The 16,033-nt window shown below is 38.2% G+C and overlaps 1 protein-coding gene across 3 annotated transcripts in view; it reads left to right on the top strand.

Annotated features, from left to right (window-relative positions):
* VPS13B (vacuolar protein sorting 13 homolog B) overlaps positions 1-16,033 on the top strand; it is a 480,344-nt gene that overhangs the window by 430,222 nt on the left and 34,089 nt on the right. For all 3 annotated transcript variants that reach the window (XM_054189533.1, XM_054189532.1, XM_054189535.1), the window contains exons 43-49: positions 1,949-2,110; positions 11,608-11,763; positions 13,056-13,319; positions 13,474-13,557; positions 13,721-13,896; positions 14,400-14,570; positions 15,240-15,441. In XM_054189533.1, coding sequence (XP_054045508.1) covers positions 1,949-2,110; positions 11,608-11,763; positions 13,056-13,319; positions 13,474-13,557; positions 13,721-13,896; positions 14,400-14,570; positions 15,240-15,441 — 1,215 coding nt within the window. The remainder of the gene's footprint in view (positions 1-1,948; positions 2,111-11,607; positions 11,764-13,055; positions 13,320-13,473; positions 13,558-13,720; positions 13,897-14,399; positions 14,571-15,239; positions 15,442-16,033) is intronic.

The following is a 16,033-nucleotide window of genomic DNA, read 5'->3' as shown; positions in this document are numbered from 1 at the left end:
TAGTAAATCCTCCCTTTTTTTTTTTTAAAAAAAAAAAAGCCAACATTTTGCAAAGCTGTAACAGGAAAATATATATATTTGTGGTAGACTTATGGGTATGTGGGTATGGCAGCTTGACAGTAAAAAGTCATAGATCCACCACTAGAAAATGCCAAAATAAACTCTGCACTCTGAAGTGACGCTGTAAATGTCAGCCTTTAGCATACCCAGATCTGCTACTGAATGTGATACAGACATATTGCTCTGTAATGAGTTTTACGACTTTCAAAAAGTGAGATTTGATTATGCTCACCTGACTCTTGTTTCACAGAAGATACCTCTTCTTTTTGCAGAAGAATTTGTGAGATTTCAAGAGAAGCTTTAATCTAAATATTCCCATGCTTAAATATTCCTAGGGTGAATAACTTTTTGCACAAACATTCTGACAGTGAGACACAAAAGGAATTGCAACCTGCACCTCAGGTTCTTCTGAAGTTAATAAACAGTAGTGAACATGCATTCAAGGATGCTAAATTGGACATACCTTGCACACTTCGCTTTTCGGAAAATCTGTTCCAGGTGTATCACCCAGCAGTGTGCTACAAGCAATGTACCAAAAGGTTTTTCACGTATAACTAAGGATCCATAAGGATCTATGAAGAAATATTTTTCTCTCTCTTGTTTGATCTCTGAATTTCTGCAGGCTTCCAGGCACATTGTTATCAAACTAGAGACCCATATGATCTTAGACAGAAGAGGTGCTAGCTTTGTTATGTCTGTTTAAAAGGTCCTCTGAGAAAGCAGGGAGGGGAAACAGAATCAGCTCCAAAGACCATGGAGGTCCCATAAGTTTGAGAAAACGTCATGGGAAGAAAGGATGAGAAAAGAGCAGCTGGACTATATTGTAGAGAGAAGGGAACCAACCAACAATAAAGCATTGTCAGAAGTGTGTGCGCTAGGAAAGATGGGTCAAAAAGAGGTAACGAAAAGCACAAGAAGATAAATTCTTTTTGTTATACCCATTAAATTGCATGAAGACTATCCAAATGTTGCTTTCTTGGAGTAATCGTTATGGTTGCTAGATAGTTGCTTGTAAGTGGAAGGTGCCAGCCCAGTGATGACTAGGACAGAAATATATGAGAGATGATCTCCAAATCAAATTCTCAGTCACACTTTGACCTCTCCCGTATAGGGGATTATAGTTCGTGCCTTCAGGGGCGGAAGACCTGTAGCTCTGGTAATTTTTATGACTATCGTATAGTCTCATCGTGTCAACAGAGTGACAAGCAGTCAGATGAAAAGCAGAAAGAGAGGATAGAAGGATGCTGCAACCAGGAGAAAAAATATTGTAAAATCTAAAATATTTTTAAAACCCATGATAGTTTTTGATTTTTCCTGTTTTCCTGTGAAATGGCATGATGCATTTTCAAACTATCCTTGTGGAGCTGTGGAAATACTCTCCTCGTGTCTCCTGCTTTTTCTTTAGTTATTTTTTAAGTGTTGTGGTATCAGGAGAGAGAGAGTCTTCTGGTGCTGACCCACAGCAACATTTCAAAGTAGAAGCAGCAGCTGGGGAAGAGGAATTGCAGCCTGTGGGCCTGAGAGATCAGCTGTCAACCATGCAGAAGCCTCTCCATGCCTTTTCGCTCAGCCTGTATTGCCCCGCCTGTCCTATGTGACGTGTTGTTTCTAACTGAATTTAATTTTGTTGAAGTCTTTTATGAAAGTTAGTTTTAAATCTTTAAGATTTGCATTACAGAAACGAAAATTAAAATATGTCAAGTCTTAGGATATATTTTGTCAACCCAAACACTAGTTTTTGCAGAGAGTAGAGTACTATGAGACCAAAGCTAATGGCAAGAGATCTTGAAGCATTTCTGTCTTGTAACAGTCGCCACTAGGCAGGCAGCTGCCAAATGTCTTGCAATTAATCTGACGCTTACTGGCTTTCATATCCCTTTCCTTTCAGAACCAATGCCCTGAGGCAGAGGAGTTGGTCTTCAGCCATTTTGTGATCTGTAATGACACACAAGAGACACTACGGTTTGGCCAGGTGGATACTGATGAAAATATTTTGCTGGCTAGTCTCCACAGTCACCAGTACAGCTGGCGCTCTCACAAGTCCCCACAGGTACGTCAGAAACAGCCCTTCGAATGCAGCAATTGCTAAAGCTGACTGGTGGCTTTCTGCATTGGTTCTTCCATTTTCTCTATGGGCTCAACTGTCTCTAATGCTCCAGTTCCTTCAGGAGCCACACGCTGGGGCTGCATCAGAGAGAAAAGGTAAACAAAGAGTGAGGAAAGCCAGAAGTGTTTAGAAAATTACTCGAGGGTAGAACTGGATGTGCACGATCGCTTTCTGTAAAACCAAGTGGTTGTGGAAACCAAAGCTTCTGAAAAAAGGCAAAAGAAGATCGCTTGCCAGGTTTTTATAACTAAGCGATCAGTGTCTGTTTTCTGTGATGTACATTAGAGGTTTGGGGAATTTTTTTAATGAATTGTTTTTACCAGAAGCATCTGTTCACTGAAATTGTTTGCAGAACAGGGTCAAACTGGACAAATCTCTCAACTCAGCATGTGCTTGCATTAGGAAAGATTTGAAATTGTCAGAAACACCCCACTTATATAGTTTAAATAATGCAGTTTCTGTTTCTTGGGTGGTTTTTTTAAGGATAAACACTGAAACTGAAATAAAATATTTTAAAATTATCAACAGGAAGTATTTCAATGAAACCATGTTGTTGCTTTTCTTGAGTGGTGGTGAAAAATGGACTTTGCATCTTGATTCAAGATAGGACAAGAATTTAAATCTAAAAAAAAAAAGAGTGGTTATGACACAGCAAAGCCATTTCTTCTCTCTTTTTGATATATACCCAGCTCCTACTGAGCGGGAGACTGGAGACCTGTGCCACCCCACTTGCTGGGCAGCAGTTCTGTGCTGAACAGTTACTAAAATTTTCACAGATCCTAGGAGAAGAGTAGTGAATAGGGGTTCCTAACTTGGAAAATACCGGCATTAGCATGTCAAGGTGAACTTCGGATGGTAATTCTGAATGGGAGCTGGGCTCGCTTTCACTGCTGACAAGTTTCAAGTTTTCACTGGGAAGCAGAGATGGCAAATTTACTGTGTTTTTCATTCATATGTCAGTTGGTGGATATGCAAAATGACTGAATTTTACATGAATGCTGTAATATATGCAGAGCAAATTTAACCAGAGTAAACAGTTGCAGTTGGCACTGAAGTCAAGCCATAAGTTAAGAGGAACGCAGGCTAATAAAGGACCATCTCACCCCAGTGACAGAGGAGTTGTTATAAACGGTGTATGCTGGTGTAATAGTGCACAGGGGGGACTTTAGGAGACTTAGAGACGCTGAAGTACTGTACCTCCCTTGTCACATTTCCCAAAAAGACATATGTTTTCTCATAAAACCAAAACGCCTGTGATGCCTGAGCCCATGGGCCAGCAGCCCAAATGGGTGACTGCTCTGTGTGGTTGGGCAAGTGTCAGATTGCAAGACAGGATCCCCACTCATCAGGTGACAGTACTCGCACTTGGGTTACGATTGACATAAGGAGATGTGCGGGAGAAAGAACAACCAGGCTTGTAGAAAGCTAGCAAAATGTCACACATATTTCATAACCAATTATCACTTGCTTTTGTAGCAACCACCCAAAAAATAATTTAAACCTCTTCATAAACACATGGAAAAAGAAGGAAATGCTTAAAGCAAATATAAATAAAACCAGAACTAGCTTTCCTCCTAACAATCTTTCTCATCCATTTTCTGGTTACTTATATAAAATCACTCAGTTGAGAGAATCCTCTTTTTGACCATCTTTCTAGATAGTTCTGCTAATGGTGTATTTCTGATTATGGTGTATTTCTGATAATTGCGTACTTCTGATAATGGTGCAAACTGGAAAGAGTTTTGCAAATGAGTGTTATTTCAAGCAAAGTGAAAAGTAGAAGAGTTAAAATTGCAGCATGTTACTGATACTTTCTGTCAGTTGCAGCCAAGCTACTGAAGCACCAGCACAATATATGGCATTGGCCATTGGACACCCGGAGAACTTAAATATTAAAATTGATCGTTAGCTTGTCCTTTCGGTCACAGACTTGAGCTGTGCAAAACATTCCATTTTTGCAGCCACTACGTAAGTTTCTTATTAAATGAAAAATAAAAGTGCAGGATGGAAAAGTCCAGCAGAAAACCAAATCACACATTAGGAAGTGGATGAGGTGACAGTAGGAACTTCAGATTCATTTTTCAGATATTCGTTCTTCAGCTGAAAGTTGGTGATGTCAAAGGGTTTCCCCATTCTGTTTTGCTCTGATCAGATTCAGATTCTCTGAAGAATTGGGCTGATAAACAGTCAGAAGTGTCATGTTGGATTCCCATGTCCCAGGAGATGGGGAAGCTAACAGCTCCTCCTGACTCAACCACGTTGCTGGCCAACAGGCTCTTCTAGTAGGGGGGTTATACCTCCCTTGTCCCAGCCCTTGGAATAATTTCAAGTATATTTCTGTTCTTTCACTGTTTTTCAACAGCCATGTCTTGCTGGGAAATTTAGAGACAAAAAAATAGCACTGAGGTAATTTCACTGAAAACATATGGAAGCACAGGCTTTCCACACACTGTTGAGATAGAAGCAAATTTTTTTAAAAAAGGTCAGAGAATCTTGGCATCCATCTACAAGCCTTGTTCATTTGGTTAATGTTAAATACAAATCACTAAGTTTAGCATGCTTCAGAAAGGCATCTAAACAGTCTAAACAGCACAATCCTTTGTCGTTTTAGATCAAACGAAATGTTTGTTCAAATATTATTACAAATGTAGTTGTGTAAATTTTTTCAGTGATGAATACAAATCCTTGAAATGAAAATGACGACTCAATTAAGACATCAGGTTGTCCCTGTTATGCTATGGCACTTTTCTAATTGTTTCCATGCAAATCTATCTAACAGCTTATTATCCAAAGGTCAGAATAATGCCCAAGCATGGACAAACCCTCCAAGTGTCATATTCATGGAATGCTAGATGACTTCATAGTTATGAAATTATTTCATTTCTCATGATAATTCCCAACTTGCCAAGTTAGTGAATTTTAAGAACTCTGAGAGCAGATTGTAAGATAAATGTGAAATAATCCATACTTCTGGAGTCAGGGACTTCCCTCCAGGCATTAGTTCATACTTGACTTACTTGACTTACTCTTGGGGATAAAATGAGTTAGGACAAGGTCTTAGATACCACATTCTCTTACTGGGAAAGAAAACCAACTTGCACAACTTCGCCTGGCTCATGTTTCTTGTTACACAGGCACTAAGAAGCAGCGGTTGCCATGAAATACTTTATTTAACCTCTGCAAAATGTTTTTTTAGTATGGCAAGGCAGTTCAGTTAAATGAAAATAAATAGTTTTAAAAGGATTGTATTTCTTTCACATTCACATCAATAAAATTCTCCATTTTTCTTTTGCTAATTAAGTATAGTGAGAGATGCAGTAATTGCCCATTTGAATTATTTAACACAATTAAATATATATATACCTAAAAGAAATTATTTTTCTAATAGCAGATAGTTATATAATGCTTATTTCCATTTAGAAAGAATTTTAATATTAATTAAGCTACTACAGGCTATAATTAAAAATTGTTCAACTTTTTCATGTTATGAAAACAGCTATAGTACACCAAGGATTTGGATTTATCAGCTATTGATGGTGTCCCTCCAACTGTTCGGCTTAACTTAAAGCTCCTTCCTTCCTTCGTTTTTTCCCAGCCCGGATCTTCTACATTTCAGGGAACCTAACCTTTCCCTTTTAACTTTCACTCTGATTCCTCCAAGTCTCGCTAGTTTGGCTAATATTTCAGTAATAAGTCTGAGGTCTGATGCTCGCTTTTCTACTCTACTGCATCCCCCGTGTTTTCCTCAGATTTCATGAGGTTTTGACCTTCCTTAGGGATAAAACACCCCCAACTATATAGTCCCTTTCAGAGCTGGGGTAAGTCCAAAACTGATGATATTTGAGGCTTTAAGCAATTCTAGCAGAAGTTGCCAGACATCGTGAGTTCCGTTTGCAGATTTTAATGAAAGTTAGAGGTCTGTTAGATATCATTAAAAGGGAAGAGAAGCTACATCACTCCTGTACTCTACAGACACCACTGGCTCCTACATTATTATTGGATCCAGTCTGTGCTCCTTATCTTGATCTTCAAGTTGCTTTGTGGGATGGGCCCCAGTTATGTCAAAAGTCATGATTGTCTCCAAGACAGCTGTGTTTTTTAGGAGAAGAACTGGAGCATATGATACATAGGGTGAAACTCTAAAGTTAGAAGAGATCAGATCTTCCTAGCAATGTACTCAGAGTTAAGGAATTCTTTCTTGCAAGACAGTAGGCAGCCGGAGGGTCCCACTAGGAATCCACGGTAAATGTAAAAAACAGCTATTCATGTGAGAGTCCCCTGAATGTATTCTGCAGAGATTGTTTGCTTGTGAATAAACAGTAAAAATCTGCTATAACGTGCTAGTTATTACTAGTTATTTTCCCCATGCTCAAACTTCGTCAGAGTCCTCTGAGGAGGCAAGGAATAGTGGATCTAAAATCATTATCTTGCTTTCTATGCAAAACATAATGTTGCATAGGGGAAGTCTGCATTTAAAGTAGCAGCTCCCAGCCTTTCTCCAGAGTCTTCTCCCAGGGTTATATTAACGGCCCATTTTCACTTTGCAGTGTCCTTAATTCGAAGCAGCAGGTGCAGTGGATGAAGAACAGTTCCTAGGTTGATTTGGGCAATGACTTCAATGAGAATGTGGACAAGTTACTGGCTATAAACAAATAGATTTATTTCTTGTCAAAGTAGGTAAATATGCCTGAAAAAGCTATGTGCCACTTCATTGCTATAGAGAATTTGAGAGGAAATACCTCTGTCACTTGCTTTTCTGTTCTTCTGAATGTACACTTATAACTTCTTGAATAGATATTAGTAGCGTTTAGTATGTTAGTAATACCTTCACTGGAACCTGTTTAAAGTGTTTCTTCTCTTATTCTAAATAGTGCTGCGAAGGACAACTTCTGCTAGAATTTTATAATCATAATTTTTAAAGGCAGTTGTAGATTTGGAAATAGTTTTAAGAACCTCCTCCTCGTTCTCCTACAAAAAAAGACTGAACCCAAATTTTAATTTATGTTGCATCTCCAGCAGGATCATAATTCATCGTTACTTATTTCCAAGTTGCCATTCTTTCAGGTATTGGGTTATAGAGTGTAAGCTGATATACGGTACTCTGTGGATTCAAACTTAGAAACTGTGACTTATGTATCAGTTATTATTGGGATATTTTTCCTGTTTTATTGTTTAGGGATGTTACAGATTCTCTGCACAACCTTTTGTACTTTACACAATCCTCCCGAGGTCATTTACAGAACAACATCAGGCAAAAAATAAAAAAGGTTTATGTTATTTTACACTGCTCAAGTAGTAAGAAATATATTGTTGCTTTCCTTTGGGTTCCTGCATTTGAAATTGATGGTTATATTATATTGTATTACATGTAATTGACTTTCTAGATAATACCTGGGGCAGATAAGGATTGATATTATCCATGAATCACATGAACCCTCATAATTTGGTTACTGTTCCTTAACAAAAGAGTCTTTGTTTCCGCAATGTGTAGAGCTAGTTTGTACCTGTGAGGGTCAGGCCTGCTTTGCAGGTTGTGGTGAGGCTCGCAACACCTCCAGGAGCCCCCAAGGGTCCGAGTTTGTCTGCTGAGTGCGACCTTTTGTCTACTAGTCAGCGTGGGGGTGATGAAAGTTACTTTCTCCCATGTTCCATACCGGCCTTCTGTCTTACAAGGGACGATGGTGTAGAACTGATCAGATCTCCCAGGTCCTATGGGAAAATGAAGCAAAACTGAAATTCAAACTTTTTCAGTGGCTGCTGCGGCTGACAATGTGCAAAATGAACATTTCATTAACTGTTTTTGCAAATACTAATAGGTTTTATTGTTGTAAGTCCTAATCCTGGTCAAGGGCGGCCTTGTATCCTGAAAACACAACCAAAAAATACTGATCATCCTTCTCCTTTAATTTTTCAATTAAAAAATGCCTTAGCTTCAACTCTTAGAATTCAGCTCCCGTTTCCAGGTCTCCATTTCCTCTGTGCCTCATCACAGCTTTTACTTTACTATCTCATATCTTTTAAAATTACCAACTGCTTCCACACTGTTAACCAGGTGCTCACTTGATTCCTCCCAGTCTCTCAGAGTTGAGAGCAGTAACCCTTATTCTTCCCAAAAATCATTTTCTAGTTTCACCTAGAAGACAGATATAATCTAACTACAGTGAAACCAAGTTAACTTTGGTGGATCTACAAGCAAAGTAGAAATCAAATTTGTATCACTAAGCATTTTGAGGGCGCAAGCTTTAAATTACTTATACAGCTGGAAAATGCTGCCTTTTCTGGACAGGCTCCATTCTTAGTCTCATTTTTAATCCCCCATTTTAGTCTTCATGCCTTGTCATATGACACTTAACTTTATTTACTCAGATCGTATCCTTCACTCAAGCATCTAGCTGAAAATAAGTCAATTTTGAGGAGTGTATAGAAGCATTCTGTGAAGAGATGTGATAAAGAATACAGCTTTTCTAGCCATTCGCTCCAGCAGAAGCAGCAGCTTCTTCAATTTCTTTCCCTCTCAAAACGGAAATCCATAATGGCTCAGAATTACAAATCTGAACGCCAGCAAAATCTAGTCAAAATAAAAAACTCTGTGTTATCTGTTGATGGTTCCCTAACAGAAAATGCAGAAATCGAATGGTTACACAAATGAGTGCCTATCTTCACATATACAATAGTCTCTTTTAAATTCTCTCTAAACTATAAATTGCCACTTATCACTGGATTATATTTATTGGAATGCTTTTGAAGTCCATTTAATATTTTTTGTAGCTTTTTGCAATGACTTCTCTTTTGTCCTAATATATATCCCATACTTAGCTATACAAGTTGAACTTTTTTGAAGCAGATGGTCTAATAAATACTTAGAATTTACTTAAAGCTTGATAAGTGAAAGGAAGTTACATGGCAATTACCATGAATCTGTAGTATTAGGTCAGTTTTATAACATTAGAGCTGTGCCTTGTTGAGTATCTAACACCATCTAATATGACGTTTTCTGCTAAAATAAAGTTAACACCTGATTACTTAATTTTCTAAAATTACTTCAATTTTTATTTCCTGCCATATATCTCTGTATCACTTAATGTCATTTGCTAATTACTTGTAGCCATGTTTTCCAGAAATCTCACATTTAAATAGCTGATACACCCAGAGATCCCTTTGCATTTTCGAGGAATTCAGTTTCTTGTCTCAAAAGTAAACTTACGCAGTACCCAATTCTTATATTGTTATGTCATTAATACAAATATATATCTTTAAAATAATGTATGAAGGCTCTTCCCTTTGTATGTAGCATTTACCAGTATACAAATAGTACGTTTATAAAATAAGGAATTACCAATATATGATAATAGCTCTTTTTTATTTTTCTTTCTGAAACGGGAAGTTAAATGCAGACTAATCATTGTGCTACAAAGAAAAATAGTAAGGCAGCATTTGGGAGCTAATGACCGCTCAGGGAAAGCTGACAGCGTGTTCCTTGGGAACATTCGACTCGTGAGCAAAGCTGTTTACACAGGGTGGAAGACATCCTAATGTTGGAGCTACATACAATTACTAATCATTAGTTATGGCATTTATATGACATCTATCTTTGGAGCACACTGTATTTTGTGTGCTTTCTAGCTAAGACTGACCACTTAGTACCTTTTCTCATTATTTGGCTGTCATTTCCAGCTACCAGTCTCTCCAAAGTAAACAGTTTTCTTGCTTCTCTTAGTTTTCATATGTGGTGAGATTTATTCCCAGCTGCCTCTGTAAGAAACTGAACCGATTCCAGCCACTGCAGTTGGATTTTTTTTTTTGTCTTGTTTTGTTTTTCCTTTTCTGTAACGAATACTTAAGAATCAAAGCGACGTGTTTGTTTATGAGTTTGAGTGTCCTAGTACACAGCTTCCATCAACGTCGTCTTGAATATAAAGCTGTGCCCACGCATGTGCACATCCAGATGCATGCCCATGTGCACACTGGCACATATTAGCCTTTGTGCTTCTAGCATAAAACTAATTTGAATCTGAATGCAACAGTCATCACTCTTGCAAATTCAAAAGCCACCCACTGGATGGATGTTATTGTTCTGCGTGTAACTTGTGCTGAGGATACCACAAATTGCAAACAGGCTACTGAGTTGTAATATCTTTGAAAGTTGTTGCTGCGGTTGTTTCTTAAAACAATGAAAAAACCCCAACATCCAGCAATTCAGCAAGTCCAACTGGCCAGATCTATGGTCAGTGCTATCTCTTTTTGGAAACGAATAATGGGAGAACATAATATTTACAAGTTTCAATTTTTCCTCATGTAAATAATCAAACTTCGGGCCTGATCCTGTTCTCAATTACTTAAATTAATTAATGACAGATGTCCAAAATCAGAGTGAAATTCAACCCTCAAGAGAGAATTCCCACAAGGCCTTTATATAACTGTTTTAAAGGACTTAAGTGATGCTTAGGCTCTATGCTGGCCCTCTGCAAAGAATAAATTTTACCCAGAATGCTTACTGCTTTGATCCCTTATATATAACTCACATTCTTAAGTTTGCACAGCCACAAAAGATCTATACAGAGCTAAATAGCCAGATCTTCAGCTGGCGTAAATTTATGTAACTTCATTGACCTACATGGAACAGTACCAATTTTCACTACTCTGGCTTAAAGAATCTCCATGGGATAGAGGTAAGTGCGTATGGTGGGTAAATGGATGAAAGGCTCTTCAAATGATGAAAGACTATATTGCTCTGGAAGTGATTTAAGTTAAACTGGAAAAAAGCCACTCCTTTTCCGGAATAAATCACACAGGGAGTATAATTATGCAGTTAAATTTCTTCTCATGCAGTCAAGCTTGAACTTGCCACCACATTTGTGTAAGAAATGAAATGTTTCCCATCTCTCAGCAATATGCTAAGTTCTGCATTTAACAGACATATGTATGTGAGCTGTACAAGGATACATACAAATAGGTTTGCATCCTTCTTTATTTTGAAGGGAAGGGTGTTTGTAATTTTCTGTCTTATTCTGAAGGCCAAAAATCTGGTCTGAACCTGCATTCCGTATCACCTTGCTGGTACTAAAGAGGATGGATTTCTAGAATTTCAAGGGCAGTTAAAAAAAAATCTCTTATTTCCTGTTTTATACTCTCTAGTCTACATACCCTTTTTTTCTGAACAGTTGTGTGCTGGATTTTTACCATCCTAAATACACTGTTAAAGCAGGTAATTTATAGAAATGCGTGATGCAGAGCCATCTTACGGTATTGCTGATTCTTCTATTTGTATCTGAAATCGCAGAATCACTGAATGATCAGATCATTGGGAGAACTGGTGTGCTTAGCATTGCTGAGTTTTAAAACTGAGAACATTTCTCTGTCATGGGAATTCCTATCCTGCTGCAAGGCTTTTTTTTTTTTTTCACAGTTATGTATTGAAGTAGTAATTGCTTTCTTTCCAGCTGTTACACATCTGTATTGAAGGCTGGGGGAACTGGCGGTGGTCTGAACCATTTAGTGTGGACAATACAGGGACCTTTATTCGTACCATTCAGTACAAAGGCCGGACAGCATCACTTATTATCAAGGTTCAGCAGCTCAGTGGAGTGCAAAAGCAAGTAAGTTTTTGATCCAGTTTGGAAAAAATAACATAAGTAATTTAAACTCTTATCTGTTCACGGATTAGTCACCTTATTATTTATTCTCTTCTACTGGGATATGCAAAAAAACAAGTATAACAGTCTTCTGGGGGCATTTTCATGAGTTTTTACATTTAAAAACTCAATTACCGCGACACATTATTTGACATGTTCCAGTAAACATCCCTTTGCGTGGTTTGTGAATTCTGACAGTGCTAAGTTACACAATGTCTTGAATGTTTTAAGCTCTTGAGAAGCAGAATTTATTCTTTTTTTTAAAGAAACTGCTCATATCTTATTTTGGGTTGTACTTCAGGCCTTTGTATTGTTAAAAGAGAAAAAAGCAATGACCAAATTAACATTTGAAAATGGGCTGCTGTGCAGTAACTTTTCACATACAATCTTTGTAAAGAGATCTGTAATAACACTGCCTGCGTTGGCAGAAGCCAGAGCATGTGGTGGACATGTTCAGCTCATGGATATGGCAGAGCGCCGTATGTTGCGCAACAGAAATAACAGCTGATCAGACAAGAACAGTGCCTGGCGTCACTGAGAGCCCTGCTGAGATTTTGCTTGGTAGGTTGTGGCTATCATGTGCGCCCTCATTGATGAAAAGCAAATGAAGATGGTTGTAGCAGGGATACACATGGAATGCTGTTCCTTGGTATAGCTTAGAGGAAGTCAGATATATGTTCTATGATAAACAATACATCTATGACGGACAGCAACAACTCTAATTTGCTCTTTTTCTAGGGGGGTGCAATTAAATACAGAAATATGGTACAGCCATTTAATGGAATTATAAGCTTTAAAACAGCAAACATACTGAAAGGTCTGGATCTCTGGGTTGTGATGGGGATGTGAGGTGTCACTAGAAACCTTTCTTCTGAAGCATATCACTGTGTCTGCTCAGAAAGGGCTCAGCATTCAAGGACCATCACAGTATTCTCAAAATCCAAACCAGAGCTATGTCAGCCGCAGGCAGTACTGCTGAGTTCACTGGGAACAAAAGTGGATATATTACATGTTTCTTTCAAGCCCAGATATTGCCTTAACAATATTTCAAGCGGTTTAATGCCTACATTTCTATGAAATTGCACATACATTTGGCCAATAAAAATAATGTTTTACTGTTCACTGCCTTCAGCAGTGCTTAGGAAAACCTAAAATAGGGAGGTTATTCTTGTACAGGTTTTCACTCTATAATTCAATTTTTACCTTTCTTTTTCACAGTCGTTTATATATGAACTGCATATTTTTGTGTGTTTTAGATCCTAATCTGCGGAAGACAGACAGTCTGTAGTTACCTTTCCGAAAGTATTGAACTGAAAGTGGTTCAGCATTACATTAGTCAGGATGGACAGGCTGTTGTTAAAGAACACATGAACTGCCTTGCAGCCAAGCAGAAGTTGCCTTCATATGTCCTAGAAAACAATGAGCTCACCGAGCTGAGTGTGAAAGCGACAGGAGATGAAGACTGGTCCCAAGATGTATGTCTAAGTTCTAAACATACAGAACACAGCACTGTTATTCAGGTATGACTAGAAGTAGTTGTATGGAATATAGCATAAAAAACGTCTGAGAAAACTGGGGACTTTGTGTTTAGACTTCTATTTGATATGTTGAAATGTTGAACGTTATCATTCTGAAATAATTCTAGTGTAATGCTGCTGATATCTCTGCATACAGGTACCATCTTCAAAGAGTTCAATTACATATGTGTGGTGCACAATTTTGACTTTAGAGCCCAACTCTCATGTGCAGCAGCGATTAGTAAGTATATTTAATGTCTCTGAAATCTAAATGCTTATGCCTTACATATCATATAATAGGGGCAGAATGACCCACTTTAAAGATTAATTAATGTCTTGTTTCAACAGTTGTAATACTGGAGTAAAATTAGCCTTAAGTTGGTATATTCTTTCCTTTTTTTTAGATTGTTTTCAGCCCTCTTTTCATTGTAAGGAGCCATCTTCCGGACCCAATTATCATACATTTAGAGAAAAGAAGTCTGGGACTGAATGAAACACAAGTGACTCCAGGAAAAGGACAGGAGAAAGAACTGCAAAATATAGAACCCGATCTTACGCACCACCTGACGTTTCAAGCCAGGTGAAATACTCGCTTTCCTTCAAAATGGTTCATTTGTATGGAAAAGAAGGAATAACTTACACTTTAACTTCTGGTGCATTTTTTCCAAGAATAGGGCATATCCAGAGGAGATATAACAGAACAAGCATATGTGGCCTGAAATTATATGATAGGAAATATTAAATTTGATATAACTATCCTAAGCATATTGGTATTTGTTTGCATAGGCAGCCCACATTTTTGTGTTTTGAAAAATAAATCCCTAAATGATCTTGAAATGTTTTTTGAGAATACTGAAGGGTTTCTAAGGTCTCAGACACAAAGGTCATTACAGTGTCGTAACAAATTCACGCATGTCAGATAAATGCTCAGGAACTTGTTAGGCATCATAACTTGATTCATCCATGATTACCTTGAGAGCATTGCTCTGCAGAGTACTCTTGGAAAGCTTCATTAAAGAAAATGTTAGCGCTACTAATACTTGATCTTGTTGTGTAAGTGACTGAATCTGCTTTCATTGACAGGGAGGAAGATGATCCATCAGAGTGCGCGGTCCCTATCTCAACCGCGCTAATTAAACAGATAGCGACTAAATCCCATCCAGGTGGCAATGTCAACCAAATACTGTCCGAGTTCTATGGCACCGCTAATCCTCCCCAGCCTGCATGGCCATATAATAGGAAGGATTCAGACAGGTAATTCTTTGCTAAACCTTCTTCATGGTTGTTGCATTGCCTTTTCAAATGAACTGAAATCACGTCCAGGAAGACTATATGTGATTGACATCGAATATTTTTCAGTAATTACATGATTCCTGCATGTAAGCTGCAGAATCTGTTGCAGGTGGGAAAAAATTGAGGTCAGGCTAGGGGCTGCCCTTGATTACACTGAGAAGATTGCATCAGCAAGGATTAAAAGAATTGAAGTATTTTTTTTGTGAATGCACCATCTTTACTGCAGCTCTGGAGGCTGTTGTTTGTTCAGTAACTGTTTGTTTCAGTGCAGAAACGTGGAGTTGCTGTAGGAGGAGTTGCTGGGAAAAAAAAAGGAAATGTGATTTTATGACTACAAAAGTCACAGGTTTAGTTCTGAAGGATAATGGTAATTCTGTTACAGCGTTTCTTTAATTGGCTAAATTTAGGTCGAGCTTATGCAGTTAAAAATATGTCTTTATAGCCTATATGTGGCTAGATCTGTCTGACAGCATCTCAGTGTTTTCCAGAATGATAAGGCAAGACAAGATATTTTTTCTATTTCAAAACCAGAAAAGCCTTGCAAACTTCTGAAAATGACGCCTTATATTTTGTAATCGTGCATTCATTATTCCTTTGACTATTTCTTTTTGTTTATTTGTTGTTGAACAGCAATGAACAACTCTCCCAATGGGATAGCCCAATGCGGGTAAAGCTGTCGGTGTGGAAACCATGTGTTAAAACTCTGCTGATAGAGCTCCTGCCCTGGGCTTTGCTTATCAATCAGTCCAAGTGGGACCTCTGGCTGTTTGAAGGAGAGAAGATCGTTCTTCAAGTACCTACTGGGAAAGTAATTATACCTCCCAATTTCAAGGTAACTTTGCCATTCACGTTAACAGGCATAGTTGTGCTACACATTCTGATTCTGAAGAACGGTTATTAATCCAGATGATTCCCGCTTCCCAGTCACTGTGTCTGTTAGTCATATGATGAGGAGTAGAAATAACAATTGAAATTTTCCACGCTGACTGAGCCACCAGTTGGGTAGAGGAACATACTTGATAGCAATGTTTGAAGAACAACATGTCGGTTGGGTAGAGGAACATACTTGATAGCAATGTTTGAAGAACAGCATGTCTTAAAGATACATGGTTAAAAACTGACAGTAAGATGCTGTAGGAAGAAGACCTGCCTGCCATCTGATTCAGCAGACTTCTCTCCTTCCTCCCAACTCAGCCAATGAATCCTCAACATGGGCATAAGGTAGCAGCCCAAGAAAATTGCTATAAAGGCCAAATATAGACTTTGGCCCCTGCTGTGCCAGCCTGTCACTTGGGAATTGTGTTGACCACAGTAGCAAAGGTCACAGCCTGCAAGGAATGTTTGGTTTGAGAGTGTTTTAGGTTGAGTTGTTTCATAGCTCATATGCTGTCAAGAAAGGTGTGATAATGACATAGGGTAAATTA

This window comes from Rissa tridactyla, chromosome 2, assembly GCF_028500815.1.
Source record: "Rissa tridactyla isolate bRisTri1 chromosome 2, bRisTri1.patW.cur.20221130, whole genome shotgun sequence".
Classification (NCBI taxonomy): Eukaryota; Metazoa; Chordata; class Aves; order Charadriiformes; family Laridae; genus Rissa; species Rissa tridactyla.
This window is presented reverse-complemented; position numbering and strand designations above follow the sequence as displayed.